Here is a 20,073-nt window from a genome sequence, read left to right as displayed (position 1 = left end):
CGATTAGTCCTTATCATTTAGGTTATTCCAGAGAACTTGATCACCGAAGATATAGCCGATAGTGAAGAAGATGTATTTGATAAACAAGATTATCAAAGCTATCCAGCATCTGGAATTGTTATAAACAGCAAACGTTCCATTCCACGAGGTAAACCCATGTATGGCCTCTTAGGCTCTTAAATCATCATCATCATCAACAACATCAAATATCTTTAGGATAAACTTTGTTAAAAAAGTGTTTGTATAATAAGCTTTAATAAAAGTTCCACACAGGTCAAAATAAACTCAAATTGACCAGGATGATTGATCTCTACCAGAAGGTCCTGCCAGAGCAAAGGCGTCATGGCACACTCCCATATAATAGATCGATGCAGCCGTCATAGTCATAGAAGATTAATCGTAGGAACAGGAGATGTAATAAGTCTCAGTGGAAATATTCCGAAAAAGAGTGGATTCCTCTACAGCTAGAGAAATATACCGGCTTCCTATAGTAACCTAAAAAAATCGACGAAAGCTATTTCATATGATTTCTTTCACTGATGCACAATGCATTTAAACTTGCTTGTTGCTATAACATAAATGGCGTTTGTAAAATGGTCATCGACAGCGCTCGTTTACTTCTTTGTTTCGTATTTTTGCCGAGCATCGTTCGATCAGGACATGTAACCTAAAACCCGTATCAGGCCAACGGCAAATTCCGTTGAGAGATAACTCCCACGTTACGTTGTTCATGGAATTACCGAATGAATATTCTGCTGTGTCGCTAAACGAATAACTTTTACCTATCGTTTAACCTCTCATTGAGAATATGGTGTACGTCCAATGTATTCATCACTTACTTCGAAAGTCAATGGATGCGTCTTGTGACCAAGGAGCAAATAAGGAGCTTCTCGAAATACATAGGTATTGTCGTTGACCGTTGTGCATTGATTCTTTAATCCAATTACCATATCGAATTCGTGACATTTCGATTATTATCTGTGCTGAAACGTCTGAGAAATGAGGTCAGACCCACGTGTCAATACAGAGGAAATAAGACCTAATATTATTGAATTTATACCTAACTAAAAGTACCTTTAAAGATTTTTTAAGTCCAATAAGGTTAACCTAGTCTATTCAGTTAAGACCATACATATATATATATATATATATATATATTGGACGTCAATGGTCTCTTTCACTACGTACAGGAACGTGATCATTGTCAAATAAGCATGCATTTAAGCTTAATGTAATGGAACTACGTTCAAATTTGCCGCCAGAAAATGGCTAATGATATCTCTTATTGAAAGTCTAACAAAACAACATTTGCAAGTTTAACTTAATAACGACAACACTTGCAAGAAACCTAGAAACGGTAGCGTCATTTTTGGCAAACGCTTCTTCTATTTTAACGATCGAATAGTTTACTGTTGTCACTTTAACGAAACCCGTGACAGCGCTATATGTGTATAGCAGCTTAATAGAAAAATGCGCAAATTTGTATTTAGAAACTGTTTCGTCATATGCTTTTAATTATGCTTCACATTTTTGCGTAAGTATCCATCGGTTCGTCCGTGCGCTTATTTCTCTACTAGACATCAATCGGAAATTCGATTTAGTTTACGTATATTCAACTTTTTGACAAGGTATTTACTCACTTTTTTTTTTTTGTTTTTTTGTTTTTTCTTTTCTATTGATTCTGTTCGTTCAGAAAAACTGATCATAACATTAAACATATGTACCCGTTTCGTCGAACGCTGGCCATTTTTCTTCACTGCTTTTTGTTGTCCAACGCGTAAGTGCTGAAGTCCAGAATCGTCTTCTCATACAGAAGTTTGGGCAGTGAAAAAGCTCGACAGAAATTGCTGGCCAAAGGATTTGTGTTATATGCGGTTGTGGTTGACTATGACGGAGCCACCGTTAGCAAAGAAGCCGATATGTTCATAGCAACTACAACGACAACTATAGCAAGTGTGCCAAAAGAACTGCCTTAGTATACGTAGTTTTTTATCGTATCGCCGTATTCTCATCATGGTTATTTCTGCTTTAAGTTAATATCTATCCGGTTTTGGCTAGCAATTGACACCAAGGCCAGCTGTTACACGTTCATCGAAGACCAATGAGCCATCGCCAATGAACAAAACACTGCGGACGCCGATAACGATTTTAACAAGTACAAAGTATTCTCAGATTCACGGACGCTTGCAGTGGGCTAAATAGTACATTAAGGTAATGACGACTCTGGCGATGGTCATGGTGATGTTACTACATGGAAAATAGTATCTGACCCAAACAGTCGAGAGTTACTCATTATAGAGGGCCAGACAGGTGGGCAAATACGGACACCTCATTTAATAAATACTCTAGTAAATTAAACTGCTGTAATTTCCCACTTGTTTACATTCATATTCTAACTGGGTGATTTGAAAGATGCACGTTCTAGGCTAGCAACTTCTAGTCATGCCTCTTTTTAACGCATCGAATATCACATATGCTTCATATTGTCTGTGCAATTATCGAGTTATAGTTGCTAGCCAAATGCTACCTAGCTTAGATTTTTTTTATGTTTGCAGTAGAGTTGTCGTCTCCAAACAGATATTTCTGCCCGTTTGCCTACGTTCGTACATCATTGTACTTATTCGATCTATAATGACATCCATGTTTAATAAACGAACTTATAGTTTATTCATTAATTCGTTATTACGTCATCGACAGCTGACCTGAGTAAGCAGATATTGGTGTGGCATCGGCGTATTGAAGACGCATAAACTCTGTTTCTGGAAAGCCAGAGTAGCTTTTTTCGTATTGTATATCCCCGCTATGTACAGCAATACACAGACATAGTAAATTTAAGAAAAATGATTCCGTAAAAGGCAATAGAATCTTGCCAAGCGAGGCAACTTTGTGGCACCGTTCACATAGCCAAGTCCGAAATTTTAAAACGATCTCAATAGACTATGGCAAAAATAGGATTCAAAGCGCTCAAATCTGTATAGTAGGTTACGTTATGCGCAGGAAGATGCAAGGGCATTTTCTCTAGTCAGTACCGTATGCAAGGTTTCCTGATTTCTCCTATGGAAACTCTGCAGTTTTGCTCGACTATAGATAATCTGAGGTAACATCGGACACCGTAAATAGGTCAGCTATATGTCCTAGTGTAAACCTTGTAATTAGCTCGCTTCTAGGGCAGGACTGTGAAGTGTGTGTTCACGCTAATTGATCCGATTCCACTGATATCTGCGGTTCACGGATATTTTCAAAACAACGTATTCCATCGTTTCGCTGAGGCATAAAACACAAAAACCAGAGGCGGTCTGCGGGCGCACCCAGTACCGCTAACTGGGTGTAAACAGAGCGACTTCTGCCTCGGTAAAGGCCAACCCAACAGCTGCGAGTTGGTGTTCATTGATGTGTTATTAAGTCGTCGTTTTTTCAATGTTATAAAATAGTTTTAACAGGATCGACGTTAGCGAAGAAAGGCGCGTACCTTACCTCGTTAACAACTCGGTAAGACGTCTGTCTTTCACATGTACTAGTTTTGAGACAAAACCAGAATGGAACGATTGTACGGTAGCATAGTTCCGAGACATTCCGTTGAACGTATATAGATAGTCGTTATGACGAAGGCATCCGAAAACGTTCTGCGTGTATCTAAGGAACGGCCAGTGAAGTTCTGTGTCCCGACAATGTTGTGCTGAAGTACAGCACATAGCTCAGAAGAGCAAGCGGCTTGGCGAATTCGCAGATGCTTGTTAGAAAATTGGCTTATGTTCGTTTCAACGTTTACAGCCCTAAATTTTTTATTTAGAGAGAATTTTTTAGAAAGAAACAATTTAGATATTGTCGTTTGCTGCAGGAGTAGTGGCTGGGGGGGACCGTAGCATTTGTAGAGGTTTGAGTGAGACTAATAATAATATTATTGCACCTCGCACCAGCAGTCGTGTTCTTCTGAACAGAATAGCACAGAACAATGATTGAAATCATTGTACAGGTAGCTGGTGAAACTCTACAACACTGTATGAATCCATACAATCCGTGTAGCTATGTAGGTTGAATGAACGAAATAATCATGCACTAACTGCCAATATGGTGACGACCTAAAATAAATTATACCTGAAAATCAAAGTACCTTAAAGAGTGGCGGACTCCCATCAACATCCACAACCAATACGGTCCTAAACAGCGCGTGCATTTATCGAAAATTTATCTAAAAAGGCGTCAACAATTATTTTTCTGTCAGCTAAAACTCGATACCTTTGAACGCCAACAGATTTCTGCAGGTTTGGCTCTATCGCGTGTTGCGATTTTCGCATTGATTTACTGTGGCTAGAAATTGCTAAAAGTTTCAAGCTAACATTACATTGGCATAAAACGGAGACGACCGCAAATAAAGGATTAAGAAGCTAGAATAGCGTTGAAGTGTTCAATCTTATCTAAAAGAATCGTCTATAGTTGATAATAATATTGATAACTTCCTCATCAAAAACTTCCCTTACAGATCCTCAATATTTGACTCCACGTCTGCATTTCTAGATTTTGCGATCTGCCTAAAACTTTTGGAATGGTGTTTGTATTGCCGCAAGTTGAACTTGATCGACTTCGTCCGACCCGAATAACGAGAACAAATAGTTTAATAACAATAGATTTGAGTACTATTAACGCTTAGCGCTATCTGAATTTTACTGGCGAACATAATAATAAGATTGTTATGAAAGAATATAGCTTGTATTCTCAATATAATTAGATTATTGCAGGTTACATAACGTTTCACCTCACTGATTTCTAGATCGTGGATAGAAAGAATTTCTAGATCCTGCATTGGTCGCCGTCATATAGAGTACGAAAGTGTAGAAGGACCGTTTTATATTAGGCTCTCATCTGATCACTCACTTAACAACTTTATGTCTAAAATTAAGCACATATTTAATAAACGCATAGTATTGGAGGCTTCCTTTGTTTTCGAAACTGCAAACTCGTTCCATCACTGTTCTCTTAAAAGGTTCTCGTCCAGAAAGTACCTTCCCAGAGTTGTACCGTTGCTCTTGATACCGTGTTTACCTCTTCCAAATGCGTCTTCCTTATTTCATAAATTGCGCGACTTTAGGCTTTTTTATGGAACTAGATACTCCCAGTCATCCTGGCTTATCATAGATTCATAACAAACCGTTAACTCTTTCTTCTAATCGCCAGTGTCCATTTTCCCGAATAACTCGCTCAAACAGGCGTGCCTAGTCCGACTGCCAACGGCCTGCATCGATGACTGGAAGTTTGCCTAGCTGCCGGCTGAACTCGACCTTCGATTGTCGGGGCATCCGGTCAGCACTTCGCCCTAATATCGGTTGAAAGCCGCCATATTTCTCTCCGCCTAGCCTTCTTTCAATTTCTCTCGGCAGAAGCAGATGCTGATGCAGAGCATACTTTGAGTTTTCGAGTCGTCTGCGTTTCTTGCTAGGAAACGCGACGCACATACATATACTTCATCGGTGCATCGGGGATGTTAGGCTTCGGGCCGCGGTTCTGGAGCCCCGCACTGCGTAGATTGTAAAAGGTGTGCATAGAGCATTCCTGCCACCAGCGATTTTCAAAAAAAGTCGCTATTAATATCCACCCATCCTGGAAGTAAATAGCTTTTTAGACATACAAATACAGACGTTTATGCGACAGACGTATGTAGCCCGATGCAGTCTTCTAGCAGACGACGCAACGTGACCACTCGAACGTAGCGGAGTATGCTAAATTTTTGGTATTAGTTTGCCACATCTAAGATAATTATGCACGTGTCCGTGATAGCTTAGTGGGTAACGTATTTGCCTGCGAACCTTAGGGACACGTTACGGTCTGGCTTCAAACCAGGCCATAGACTTCGTTTCGTGCTGGGAGCTAGCAGTCCAATGGAATAGGTAACGGAAATACCGGACGTAAAACTCGAAACGTTGGGGAGAATTATACATATAATATTACAACGTATGTGTTACCTGTTACTGTAAACGTAGCGATGTATGAATGTTAATTACACCTATTGGAAGCGGCCATCGAAAATCTGCAAAAGCTAAATCCAGAACGTCATCTCTCTGTCCTTACTTCTACTCTTCAGAATACAGACAGTTGTTTATTAGACTCCTATTGTACATGAAACATATACCCATTTGCGGAGGGTATGGTCAAAATAAGCTAAGAGTTGCGTAATATCTTAGTTTGTGATTTATAATAAAAGTAGATTTTCTCGGATAATGAGCGCAGGTATTGCTCCAACGGTTAGCGTACTTTTTCATGATTGACATTTATTTTTCCTAAAGATAAACTCATATTTCAGTGAGATTAAACCCTATCCCCTTGAACCTTTTTTGTACTGTATTTTACATTATTAATACATCAGGAGAGTAGGTTAGACATTACGACGATGATTAGAGGTGAACTTAGCGAACCACAAGACGAGAGAAGTATTCATGTAGAAGATTAGTTAAAACTAGCCAGTTTTGAACGTAAGGATTCAGTCTGTCTTCTTTATTTCACACCTAACTACTACGTATAAATCCAACAGACATCTCAAAATTGTGAAGGAGTCAGTGCTTTTAGTATACGGCTAATCGTTTATTGTTCAAGATCTTACCAGCATTGACGCAGTAGATCTTTTGGGATGCTTCATAATTTTGCTAGCAACCGAAAACGTTGCTCGAAGATTGTAAAATTCTGATGGGTTCCAGACGACGTTTCAATTTGATGTTTGACATCGCTGTTGGGCATTTCGTCAGACGGATGGCACGCAGCAAAGTGTGTCGATGCCCGGATTCGAAGCTAGAGCGCACTGTGTCTCTACTCGTTAACTCAGTTATGGATATTCTGTCATTTTCGGCTTGCTTAGAAAGTGTTACAGCGTTCAGCCTAGCTCAAATACATAATGAGAAAACGGATCTGTTGATTTCGTATATGATATCGATATAGTGTTGCTTCGTACAGTTGTACGTTTGCGTCAATTATGCGGAACTCATCTGCAGACCTACTGAGTCGAAAAAGTTGTTATTACTAAATTAATTAGTTTTCTATATAAACACTTGCTGCGCTAATCAGTAGCCTGAAATCAATTAAATATCTTAATATAGACTTTTCTCTAAAAACAAGCTAGCCCGAGCCTTGACATCTACCAATGACAACACGGTCACGATGTCAATGTTTTTTTTGTCAAAAAAACATGCTACACACAACGCAGCTTGTTGATGTTGTAAAAAATACGATTCCCCTGTCTATTAGAAAAGCCTATATTAAGATATTTAATAGATTTCGGACTACTGATTAGTATTCATATCGTAAACTAATAAATTTCGTATATTATCTAATACTACTAACTATAATAATACTATAGTTTATAGCAATAATGAGTACTACATATATTCTCAGCCCTATACAATACCAAAATGTTATCTTTGGGCACAAGTTATATTTTTGACGATCCTAAAATCGTTACTGGCTGAAAACATTCAAAGCGGCTTGAAACATGGCTGAATGCCCGTAAATAAACAAAGTTATGATAAGGTACCAAAAAACAAACACCCCACGGTATTCTAATCTGCAGTTCAGTGCCGTATCATTGATGGAACATTATAGGGTTGTGTGGAGATCAGCCAAAGTCTAATTTATGATGCATCGCTAATGTTAGACCCATTTTTTTTTTTACTATTATGAAATATTTCGCTCTGCTTTATAATCGCTCAGCAAGTATTCTAGCCAGTCAGTTTGCCAATTAGGAAATTTGTTAACTTGTCATGATAAATGTCGTCGTTTGGTCCATTGTTGGAGCGCGACAGCAGAGGCATGAAACGTACCTATTAGTAAGCAGGACTGCAACGTTCTACCTGAGATATCAGCTAATGTTAAAAATGCCTTATGGCCTTCAAGTTTAGATATTGTCTGTAGATTTTGTGATCTACTACCTAGCGGAGACCACACGTGTTTCGTCAAGAACGAATCTACCAAAGGCGAAGAACTTCCACTATCGGATTTTCCTTAATTTATACGTAACAGAAATGTATTCAAACCGTGGAAATTCAAAATCGTGAGGCACTAAAAAAACAGGTTTGTGATAAGATCATGTTTATTGTATACAGATATTTACATATTATACAGTGTTAGATTTGGCACCTGAATATGTTCGCATTCGTGCTGGCAGTGGTTTATCTTAGTTTACTTTAACTCAAGTCACATGATTTTAGACTTGGTGTCCTCTTGAAGATCTTAAAACGATTAAGATGCAAGAGGAAATTCGGTTTTCCCATATCACAGTCTAAAAAGTTACATATCGCTTTAAGACAATTAAGAAACCTCTTTTAAAGCTTTTTCACTCGCTTCTCTCGTGGAGCTTCCATATCGCTCATGCTATTCAAGAAGCTCGCGTGGCAAAGAAGCTTGCAATGGTATCAGAAAAATATGTATATAGTAAATCGTTGTTTTTTTTATAAATTGCTCTTCTTCCGACGATCGCTGGCTAGTTCGGGCCCAAGATTTCTGGGCTTACCTTGCCAACCAAGTCTTCTAAACGTGTTAGTTCTAGTTATAAACTTTATCTAGTTCGGCCGAAGTCTATACGTGTGAACTTCGACGTTTCCGCTGGGCTGAGAGGCCGACCAAAGCCAGCTTCACCATGCTCGTTGCGCACCTAAGCGTTGGAGGTGTAATCTGTAAACAATAAAATGCAGAAAAATTTATTTCGTTTCACAGGTACGTATTATCCATAGTCGAAAAGAAATGTAGACCATAGACTACGGCAAAACCAGATCGGTTGTAGATAGTGGCCTAAATCTCTTGAAAGAAGGGTAGAACCGCGAAGGAAAGAGCGCAGATTGCGCAATGCTGTTGCTAAGCTTGAAGGTCGCTCGAATTGTGAGTACAACTCGACTTTTTTTATTACTACTCACGTGACCTAAACTGCTACTTCGGGTCCTTGTCGAAGTTCGGTTTGTGTCCTTTATACTAGCATATCGGCACGTGACTGGCATGAGGGTATGGTCCTTAGTGAATGTGTAGAAATGCTGAGTTGAATCTTTAAATGCATGTCCACGTCCACGGACATCTTCGATAATTTTCTGTTCAACGAACTTTTGTAACAGGAGCGTCACCTTTTCACGAGTGATCTCCTTGCTTTTTGGATCGAACAGTGTGTCTTGATTCCGCTCAAGGTAATCCAGCGTCCATGTCACAGCGTCCTTTCCAGCAAAACAGTTCGTAAACATGCGGAACCCTTTACGATACTGTCGAACAGGTAGCTCACTCTGTACCGCCAACACAATCGTGTTCCACGTTCTCGTGGCACGAAACTGCTCCGTTGAGTGTCCTTGCAAGGCCATCCTCTGTGTGTTATCGAGCAGCTTTTCGTTGCTTTGTTAAATTGCTAAAACGTTTGTTTGCTATAGTAATACACTATTTCTTCAACAACGTCTAGTCCAGGTAGTTCTGCCACTTCGTTATACGACAACACCACGCCCCACTGCACCATTAATAACGTCGATTTTTTCATCAATCGCTAGCCTGACAATGGCGACCGAACCGACAAATGTACAGTATTTCTTTTAATGCCGGCATCAGTTCCCTCGCCGAAAGGAGAGGGTATCCGCTTAACCGCAAACAATAACCCAGTAAAAACGCAGAGCCCGGTCTAGTCATTATCTCGCTGCACTATTTGAATAGTAAATCTAAAGGCACTTGCCTATCCTCCGATGCGCTCAGGACCATCGGATGTATTCAAATGAAGTTAGACAGCCATAGCAGGAATTAGAGAGACAGGAATAATGCTATACTCTAGGCATGTAAACTTATTCACGAACATATTCATAGGTCAAAGTGAGTCATAGTCATCATTCGAGGGACGTTCAGCGATAGCTGTAACAGAGTTTGTTTATAGCTATTTCACCCGAAGTGCGCAATCGTACTAAGTAAATATTTTTTTTAGACCTATGTTGGTGCCATATTGTCTACGAGTTGTGACGGTTGTCTGTCATCTTATATGTTGTACTACGAGGTAAGCTTGCTTAGAATGGACATTGCTTGTTTGTGAAACTTTATGGATCTTTCTATTTGTTCGTGTAACACTTGTCAGTCTGACCCTGCAATTCATTCTGCGTGTCCACGTAGTAATGTTAAATGATCGACGATCTGTCCGACTTCAAATCCTTTTCCATCAAGGTTTTTTTTAGGCCTTAATGTGACAATCCTACTTTAATCGCTTCGTCGAGAAAAGCACAGAATACGATCAGAAGCTTGTAAACCGTAACCCATATATTTGAGCCTCAATATTGGCACAAACATAAGGAAAAAAAAAAAATAAGACGAATATCTGAGACAGTAATTATGTACCAAGTTGAAACAATCTGTACTTTGATTCATATGACTACACGGTTATTTTGTACGGGAGGCCGAGACACGTCACGTTTGGTTTTACAACTTTCCTAAAATATGACAAGAAATTTTGTTATATCAGGTTTATTTTGCAAACAATCTATAGTTAATACGATATAGTGAAGCTTAAACCAGCCAGTTCCTGCTTATTTCAGTGATATACATATAGCCACCCAAGCTATTACGCCCACGACATTCACACTGACCAGTTTGGTCAACGCTAATTGTTGATTGCTATGGGTAGCTCACTCGCAACCCGCATTCGAGTACGCTAGAGTACGCCATAAGATATTTTAAACACTCTCTTGCGCTTCTAGAATTGTTGGCATATAAACTCACCAAACGCTTTTTCATTTTTATAAAATTCAGCGGGATATATGAATGTCTAAAAAATAAATTGGAGGAAGATTGGCAAACAAACCATCTATGTAGCCATGTTAACTCATTGACTTTCAAAGGCCTGCTTGCCATACGTCCCTTGCTGTAACGTTGAAGCGAGCAGCTGACCTCACGTATGACCGACCATACGCTTCGTACACTTACGCTATATATACGAGCAACGATACAGAAAATATATCGCTGGTACGAGTTAGCAATGGCTACATTGGAAATGGAACCTAAATTGGGATATAGAAACGGAACGAAACGCTTTGACCTACTTCAATCGCTCGAACTGGACCAGTCGACATAGGAGCTGATCACTAATGTAGCTAGCCATTCGACCTTGCAGCCTAGATCGTAAAACTTTATTCTATAATTTACAACAATTAACGCAATAAGTTGTATCATTACGATTGCCCCGATTATCAACTGAGTCTTTGATGACGTTCGGAAATGGTACTACTAGCTTTTGCCGCCCGTTTAGCAGTCATTCACCATACTGCCGGCACCCACGTTAATGCTGACCGAAAAGTTTGACAACAATGGACATATAACAACGAATGGAATTGTCGTCTCAACCATAAATCTGTCTCTGTTACGTATGTGTGGGGTTTACGAGTGGGTAAAGGTGCGCTCTGATGACATACATGAGCGACCGGCTGAACATGCATCAGCATCACTCGTGCCTCGTAGAACGTCTTCCGTTTTACTGATTTTCGATGTTTGCAAACATTCTGAGCTGAAGAAGCAACAAAGTTTGTTATGCGACACTCACCACGCGAGTATATGGCATTGCTGTTCAAATGCCTAGAATACAGGAAGGATTGATTCATTCGTTCAAAGCAAGGCTTGTACTGAACATAAGTCCTATATATCGTGTAGGATTACGAAATTGGGCTATATAAGAAATAAATACATACATACCGGTATCATTTTTGCAAATAAACACTAACAGTTTTTGTGGTAATTTATCCATACGGTGAAATAAAATTTGGGGGGCGATTAGTTTTTGGCGGAAACTCTACGACGTCCGTTTGCAAATGTATACAGCATTTTGTATATGGCTATGCCTGGACCAATTTTAAATAAGTAAAATAATAACTTTCACTTGCCAACAGTGTATTCGAGACACAACCCGATTAACGTACGTTGTTTGTCGATATACGGAACAGATTGCTTCGATTGGACCAACAGCAACCTATACTTGGTAGTAAAATCCTCGTAGGTAACAAAAGATCAACTGTTTCCGTGTGATCATCAGAGACAATCATTTGTCTTTCCGGTTCAAAGCTGTAGCACTACAAAATATTCAGTGCTACAAAAATGCTCATTGATATTGATAAAAGGTGTTCATTGATGCTTTGGAACCAGTGATGTCTTCGGTGAGTATATGTTGTACAATGATAAAGGTAGGTCTGCTAGTCGTCGCATTGTGGTCAACTCACTCTGTTCTCTACTCGTTGTGGTTTTAAACAAATGATGGCTTTTCTCGCTAGTGCTTACCGAGAAGCATCTGGTTGGTATCTTATGTGCATTTCGAATAGATAGACAAATAAATTTCCAAAATCGGACCGTATAGTCCGATTAGCGAAAACAATTTATCAGAAACTAGCACGACGCTGAAAAAACCAGTAAGAGTAGTGCACATGTCTATTCTTGAGACTCTTCGAAGGGCCTATGTGTTTTGAGGTTTAACTCCTGCATCGCAGTCTTGCACACAAAACGTCTACGCCCAGATTCAAACCTAAACCACAGCGTGTCCCGATATTTTGAACGGGGCTTCGGGAGCATTTTAGTCAGGCATATCACCTATATATATATATATATATATATATATATATATATATATATATATATATGCATGGCGGAACGTCTAAATCCAGGCAGAGCTGTTTGTAAGACCATATCTAAACAAAGCAGATAGTTAAATTAAATCGTTTAGTTATACTAGAAGCGTTATCCTGCGTTCATTCACCGTCGACCGAGTTTTAATCAATTCTAAATTTTACATAATTTCAGTTTACATGATAAGGGCAAAGGAGGGTTGAATATTGTGCGTATAACTTTGGCAGTGAGCACTAAACAAGTCAGAATTTTAGAAATTTTTACATGTTTATATGAAACGTAGAGCAGAGACTGTGCTAACCGTTCGGAGTGCGATATTATGTAAGACTTAATTAAAATGATGAAAAAACAACGGTGCAGTAGAAGAGTTCCGTCGATGAACAGATGCTTTTGTTGAAGTTTCCATCCGTGTTGCGCGGAGCTAGTTCCCTTGGCCAAATTCAGTGCATTGATATATTTCGATCTGTTGTAGCTCTAAACTCTCGTTAACTTCTGGCGTTCGGCATTGCGCAAAAAACAAGTTTTAGATTCTAACTAAAAAGTGTCACCGCAAGCTATCCGCATATCGAGCCTGTATGCTCGCTACAATCTCGTCACGCATCAGCACGAAGCTATTACAAAACAACGATAGACAGCCCTGTGGTACGAAAACACACATTAATTTGTTTATCTTTAATTGACATTGCAGTTATTTTACTTGCTTTGGTTATTAAAGCCTCAACAGCCAAAAATGTCACCACTGATCTTGTTATCAGCTTTGAGCGCATAGCTAACCCTAACGGCGTCTGGTATTCTACGCGTGGCGTTCGATGGGCACGAAAATATTGTCGGGCCCTTGGCGACCAGGCCTGGCCTGCTTATGTAAATGAGTCATGACAAAGCTTTCAACATGCTATTAACTCAATTTGCTTGATTCGTTTATACAGTTTATGATCGTGACGCGTAGTGGCCGCTGATTTGTTAGGCGTATTGCAACAAGGCAGAGTAGGATTTACACAATTTCTACTTGACAACATCTCTTAGTATAGAGAGAGAGAGAGAGAGAGAGAGACTAGTATAGAGCTGGGACGAGCGCGTAACTTTACAATCAGAGAAATTACTGTATATAAAAAAAAATGCAATATTATCCGATTTGCGTTCACATTGTATCTAGATGTACGTGCCGTATTATGGTATCATAAATAATTTAAACTTATAAACTGAATGAAGATATCCGTGGGAAATGTTGTTATGTTCTAGCTGAAGAATGTTTTTGTTTTACCCTAACTTTATTAAATAAAGAGACAAATTTCCCCGAAACATGCTTAATTGTGCTGCTAATAGTCGTAACTATATGCAGTGCTTTATTAGCTGGTAAGCCACAACACGTGGCCCGAATAATAGATAGCATTAACAAGCAAACAACTAACTCGAATTTTGCAAGCAAGTTACTGTCCATAAAATCTGTGGTTTATTAAACTTAGTTACAGCAAAGTCAACCTGAGTGAACAATAACTAACATCACATAAGCATGCTTCTAAGCAGTGGTCCTTATTTTATGATGGCCTTATTTGAGTCAATTTGTAATGGATACGACTTATGAGAGCTGACCATACGGTTCAGTAGTTTCACTGTAGTTTTCAGTAGTTTTTACTGAGAGCGAGCATTGTTCTATCTGACGAACGCTTTGGATTTCCAGGCTACTTTATTATAACAGTAGAACCGTAATAACATGCTACTACAGCATTTACTCCTTTCAAGGCGCTCATCGAAGTGCCTGGAACCCTCTGTGCTGGCTTGACCTGTGATGCTTTTTATGTTTCGATGACAACATTGTCACCGAGAGTTTCGTGGGCTTTCGAGTAACAACAGCCAGCAGCAGCAGCAGCAGCAGTAGTAGTAATAATTGTTAGTCTGGCAGAAAAAAAATGCAGACAAACACCGGTAGCCTGCTATGTGTCGTTCGAACTCTAAATGCAGTTTGAGCTGATAGACAAAGTATACAATGCATCGACGCCAGAGCTCATGTAAGATTACTCCAATTAGAGCGTATCTTTCGATACCGCTCTTTTGGTTTATCTGTATGTAACACGTGTTGCTCTATACTATTTACCTTACCTTCATCGTCATATTTACTATCAACACCAGAGCCTCCGATCACTTAACAGGCTAAAGACGTCCATAAATAGCGCCCTATGATGATTCGACATTTATCTTGCCGGTGAAAATGTACGATATGTTATGAACGGAAGAGTTTTCTAATGTTTCTCTAATGCAAGTACGTTTTTGTCTAAAACCAGAGCGAGTTACGCGAATAGGACAAAGAAATCGACCGAACACTTCCGAGTTGACGTCAGCCTGACGATGCACTGCTTTTCAATAGTTTTTTGTTTTTCCAGACGTAGACTCGATCTATGATAGATTAAATGAATATCTTTTAATACACAACGAGCTCGAGGAAGACCTGCGAGACCTCATGAAAAGAGTGGTTCTATCGTATGCTGTCAGCGGTCGAGGAAGTACTACGCTGTACAACGAACACACATATTGTTTAACGAGCTACTGGCCTCGTTCAGGCAAACTGAGGTCATTAGTCCTGTTTGGTTTGTGCCACGTAAATGGCTCTGTTACATAATATATATGGACCTTTTAAAAACGTTACTTACAATTAACTAAAGCCATCTATTAAGGTGAGCAAAATGTAGTTAAATAAAACTTATCTCAAAAGAGTCTTGAGCTGTCAGAAAACTTTCAAATGGAAAGAGTTGATAGAAAAACTGAGTCATTGTATCATTTTCTACTAGAGTGTGTGCTTCGGGCTCTTAGAGATACAATAGAGTACTTATCTACTATGATTTGTAAGTAACAAATCAGAGCGCAGGTTCTTACTTACTAGAAAATAGCAAGCAATTATCCTTTATAAAAAGCCTTGATATAAGCTTGATATAAGCCTTGAAAAAATTGATATAAGGCTTTTTTAATTACACAATGTTGATTGGCGGCCACAACGCGCACTTTCTGTACGCCACAATTTGTCTTGCTTTGTATTACTATTTCCGATACATATATATTTATTCTGGCAATGAAAAAAAAAAGTATGTATACTAAAGAATAAACCTGCACTCCATTGCTTTCTCACCCAAAAGCAACGTTTATTTAGATAGTGCAATATTTGAAATCTCGCATGTATATTTGCATTCTTATGGGCCTTAGCCCATAAATCAGTTCATCGTGTATAACCTTAGAATTTAGTACAAATAGTATGAAAAAACTGTAAAAAAAAAAGAAACTAAATTAGTAAGTAATGATTTTCAACTATCTGCGTTACCATTAATGAGGCACACTTCGATTCTACCAGCTCGCATTGAAACTCGGCTAGCTGTAGAGTTTAATCGTTACTGCTCATTTATGATGTGATGCATAGGTCTATTTCATAAGAACTAACGGCCACACGAAGTAGGCCTAAAAAGCCATTCATGTTCCATTCGTTTAGTTACTACTACTACTATTAGCACTATGCCTAGATGCATGGAAAAGGCATGTAGGCAGAACTAGGCCTGCAATATTCACACCATAACAGTTTCCGGCGCAATTCCCCTACATGTAGTGTAAGACGTGAAGAAACCCTTTGCCTTCAGGTTCATAACTCTTCCCTTAGGCAGTGTATCCCTTAGACAGCAATAAATGCACACATTTGCAAACATGCCTTTTCCCTCTGAAATTTGTGTATATTTCAGTTTTATGGAACGAATAAATGTAATCTTTTCAAGCAGTTCCGGCGGCAGTGCTGCATGATACGTACATGTGTGAAAAATCTATTTTTGAGAAGTTGAATTTAGAAATAAAAAACGGCCGTCCGCTAGTTATTCAGTTCGATTACCGAAACAGTACGCATTTGGGTAGCAATAGTCTAACTATCCAGCAGAATTTGCATTTTCGACTAAGAAGATGGGTCGATTTTTCCAAAAGGTATGATAAAAGCGGTCAGGTCGGGCGTGGATTATAGGCTGAAAGTAAACAGATTTTGGCGTGCTCAAAAAAAATGCCTAAATCACAAGGGACAAATACAAACTTACGCTATTGGAAAAATAAACTTCGAGCAGAAATAGAGATTCTTGGTACTTACGTGTAGAAAAACATTTCAAAATATTAATTATTGTTACAATTGGATGTGTTAAAAGATGACGGCGAAACAATATTAACGAGCTCCTCTGATAAATGTTTCTGTAACACCTGTTCACACATTGTCCTAATTCACTCGTAGCAACGCCTGTGTATATGTTAATGCACTCTTACTTGTCGCTCGTCCAATACTTTACACAAACACAAAGATTCTGTTTTTCACCTCTTAACAAAGCTTCATTGAAGTGAGGCCTGTTTGTCAGGGAGGCTACCCTATGAAGCCTCGTCAGCTCATTCATTTCTAGTCGATTACTCGATTGAGACAGTTACAGCAAACGTAATTATAGCAACAAAGGAGAACTGCTCTAAAAAGCCTAACTAGACCTCATGTGACTCGATCAGACCCGCAAATTCGTCAAGGATCTAAAAGTCAATGAATTAATGATAGCTAATAGCGACATGACGCCACGCATATAAACAATACAGGCATACCTTTTTAATGCTTATTTACATATCCTGGACAGATTTAATATATATATAAAGGGATTTTCATATGGCATAGTTGAAGGTCTACTCTGTGAGCCTATTTTGTATAAAAGTGTGGGCCTACTTGTGCCCCTTTCCGATGTATAGTTGGCAAACGTTTACACGTTTCTTTTAAATGTAATATTCCCCTGTAGAAGCATTACTACTTGGACAATCAATTCCAAATAAAAGTTGCGTTTTCCATAAAGTATAGCTGTGTTTTCATGAACGCCGATACAAAGCAGTATAATTTTTATAGGTACATCTGGGGCAAATTTTGCTTTCGACGAACACTGGCGAAATGCAGTGTAGAATGATTACCAAAATTATTAAATTATAGATCATTATAAGATTGTATAGTTAGATGGTTTTCGAAACCGATATATATTAGGCGAAATTACTTAGGTTTTCAGCTTTTAGATCAACAACAATTAGCATCATCTAACACATACAATTAGGGAATGAACGCGTATGGTGGTTTACGCAAGAGGTTCAACAGAGGTGCTACGTATAAATGAGAAGAGTATTATTATATCGCTATATGCTACTCGTACACAACATTGCTGAGCATTGTGAGAGTAAAACGTTATCATACCGCTAGTAGCGCTGCAGTAAATTATTGTTATTATTGTTATTGTTATTATTACGGAGGCCAACTTCGTTTCGGGTTTGATCCTGTTCTCGGCGAAGTTTTTTTCACATCGTTTTCTCCAAATTTCTATTATTCCTGCCCGTGTTCCTGCTATTAATTTTAGCAGACGTTTGTTTGTATCCATTTGCCTCTTTAGAGACAGGGAGTTTTAATTCTGTAGGCTTGGGAAATTTCGGACGTAGACTATACGTCTCTATCCGACAGGCCTTTCCCTAACAACGTTGAATCATCGTGCCGCTGAAGATGCCCTAGCATAATTGCACAAAGGTTCGTGACTGCTAACGTCTGGTAAAACTGCCCACAAGTCGCTTTGCAGCGGCGATAGTTTCTGGGTATAGGATTGGGCAGGTTATGTGTTCATTAGCACAATTTTAAATAGCTAGCTTGATTTCTAAACGTTGTATTGTGAAGAACGATTCAACTAGAAAGATATGCGCAGATAACAAACAATAACGTGTGTGTCACTATTACTATCCAAGATTAAAAGTTTTCTAAGCAAACTATGCATTCCGGGCAAATGGTATATATGACCAATACCCCGTACTCGTAATAAGGTCGCTCATCTATTTTACCTACAAACCTTTTGCGTCATCCCATATTTTCTATCATTTTCATTACTTCGAGGTAAACGTAGGTATTCTGACCAACTATCACAATCGAAGAGCTCGCTGTTTCCTTATTCTCGTAGTTCAATGCACTTACTCTGATTGTTCTGTTGCAGATGTTTTTCCGGGATCTTCCTGATAATCTAAATCCTGGTCGAATTTCATTGTCACCAGTGGGGGGCGTGGACGGCATCATCACGACATGCGACGCATGCGGCGAATTCAGTCTTCGACGGGTGCTCGGGTCTTGCGGACACGTGTTCTGCTGGAGCTGTTGTATCGTGAGAAATAGTCCAGCGGGTCTGGAACTTCGATGTTCTGAATGCAAAAAGAATTCGGCTTGCGAACGCGTGGAGTTGACAGAAAGTTTCCTTAGAGACATGGCATTTATCTGCGGATGCGGGCACGAGGGTAACTTAGCGCAAATCAGGGAACATCTTTGGACTTGCGAAACCGATCATTTTATTAAAGACCCATCGTCGGCGCCGTCATCCTCTACTCCAAACCTAGCAGTTACGACTAACCAAACTTTCCAAGATCATGCGTCCCAAATGGCATTAATTCCTGCAAAATCAGTTGTGCCAGATAGTACCCTAGCAGCGGCAAGAAAGGAAAATTTGATCAAGATAATTCAAGCAGAGTTAAAACCGCTTTGGATGATATCCGCCCGAATCGGATTAGCAAAAACGAAAGCATATTTCTGTTTTGAATTGCACAAGCTCATGGATGACTTTGTATATAAGAGGTTTACTCAGGAACACTCAACATTGACGTGGGCAACTGGTGAATACCCCGCTCAGGTTTATTGCAAGATCACCGTTGTCGCTGACAAACGCTATTTGAGTGTTTTTTTCAAACCAATTAACGACCCGCCATCATTCAGCGGCTGGCCAATGAAGAAAAAAATTATTATTGAACTGTACAATATCAAAGGAGAACCGGTGCATAAAAAGATGGCGGTGACATTTGCCAATAATGAGCCGACATGGGATGGATTTATTCGTCCATATCATCCCCAGGAGCTGGGTGGACACGGATTTGAAAAATTCTACGCCATCGATGACCTCTTGACTTATGACCCTAGAATCGTCGTTAATGGAAAGGTGTGCCTATCCGTCAAACTGGAAGATCTATAGATAGGACTGAACGGAATGCCGTCAGCGCCCGTTGAACTGAGTGGGTAGGCCATTGAAGCCCAATACGTTATAGAGGCATGTTCGAGTTATCATATAGTTTTGCTACGCTTATTGTTCCAAAAATATTTTTTTGTACATGCCGGCTGTTACCCGTCAGTTGGCTGGTTGATACATGAAAGGTACACGTAAGTGAGGATTTTTGTTTAGATTTTGGAGCATACGATGTCTCATCGGATGATTTAACATTATGAATAATAAACTCAAATGTCTATGTACTTTAACGCGTCATTTGTATTAGCTAATATATTCGAATGCATCAATACAGTTAATACGATTCGAGTGTATCGAAGCCCAAAAATTTCGCCTATTCTTTCTTGGTCGACCCTGAGTTAGGGGAACGTCCTAGCTTACGTATCTGTTCTCACCACGCTGCCATGAGAACCACAAAGTGCGCGCTCGG

General features: G+C 39.4%; 2 protein-coding genes and 1 long non-coding RNA gene across 7 annotated transcripts; 1 reads left to right on the top strand and 2 right to left on the bottom strand.

Moving 5' to 3' along the window:
* On the bottom strand, positions 1–3,410 carry LOC147757006 (uncharacterized). Its single transcript, XR_015324085.1, has 3 exons — positions 1,725–3,410; positions 840–992; positions 1–109 (listed from the first exon to the last, which is right to left on the bottom strand). It is a non-coding gene; the product is annotated as an uncharacterized LOC147757006 (long non-coding RNA).
* LOC111248100 (uncharacterized) lies at positions 3,352–19,888 on the top strand. 5 transcript variants are annotated; one of them, XM_086984082.1, is made up of 2 exons: positions 3,352–3,489; positions 18,594–19,888. In XM_086984082.1, exon 2 carries the CDS (start codon positions 18,594–18,596, stop codon positions 19,611–19,613), a length of 1,020 nt encoding a protein of 339 aa, XP_086840208.1. In that variant the 5' UTR covers positions 3,352–3,489; the 3' UTR covers positions 19,614–19,888. The 5 variants fall into 5 exon arrangements, with proteins under 5 accessions (XP_086840208.1, XP_022655609.1, XP_086840207.1 ...); XM_022799874.2 differs by lacking the exon at positions 3,352–3,489 and adding an exon at positions 9,834–9,991; XM_086984081.1 differs by lacking the exon at positions 3,352–3,489 and adding an exon at positions 12,108–12,131.
* On the bottom strand, positions 8,042–9,513 carry LOC111248101 (DEP domain-containing protein 1A-like). The gene is made up of 2 exons (XM_022799876.2): positions 8,892–9,513; positions 8,042–8,652 (listed from the first exon to the last, which is right to left on the bottom strand). The coding sequence occupies exons 1-2, from the start codon at positions 9,318–9,320 to the stop codon at positions 8,557–8,559; spliced, it is 525 nt and encodes a 174-aa protein (XP_022655611.1). The 5' UTR covers positions 9,321–9,513; the 3' UTR covers positions 8,042–8,556.
* Positions 19,889–20,073: the final 185 nt, after the last annotated feature.

Source organism: Varroa destructor, unplaced genomic scaffold (assembly GCF_002443255.2).
Source record: "Varroa destructor unplaced genomic scaffold, Vdes_3.0 BEIS01000003.1, whole genome shotgun sequence".
Lineage (NCBI taxonomy): Eukaryota > Metazoa > Arthropoda > Arachnida > Mesostigmata > Varroidae > Varroa > Varroa destructor.
The sequence above is the reverse complement of the archived record's forward strand: the minus strand, read 5'-3'. Positions and strand labels throughout refer to the sequence as shown.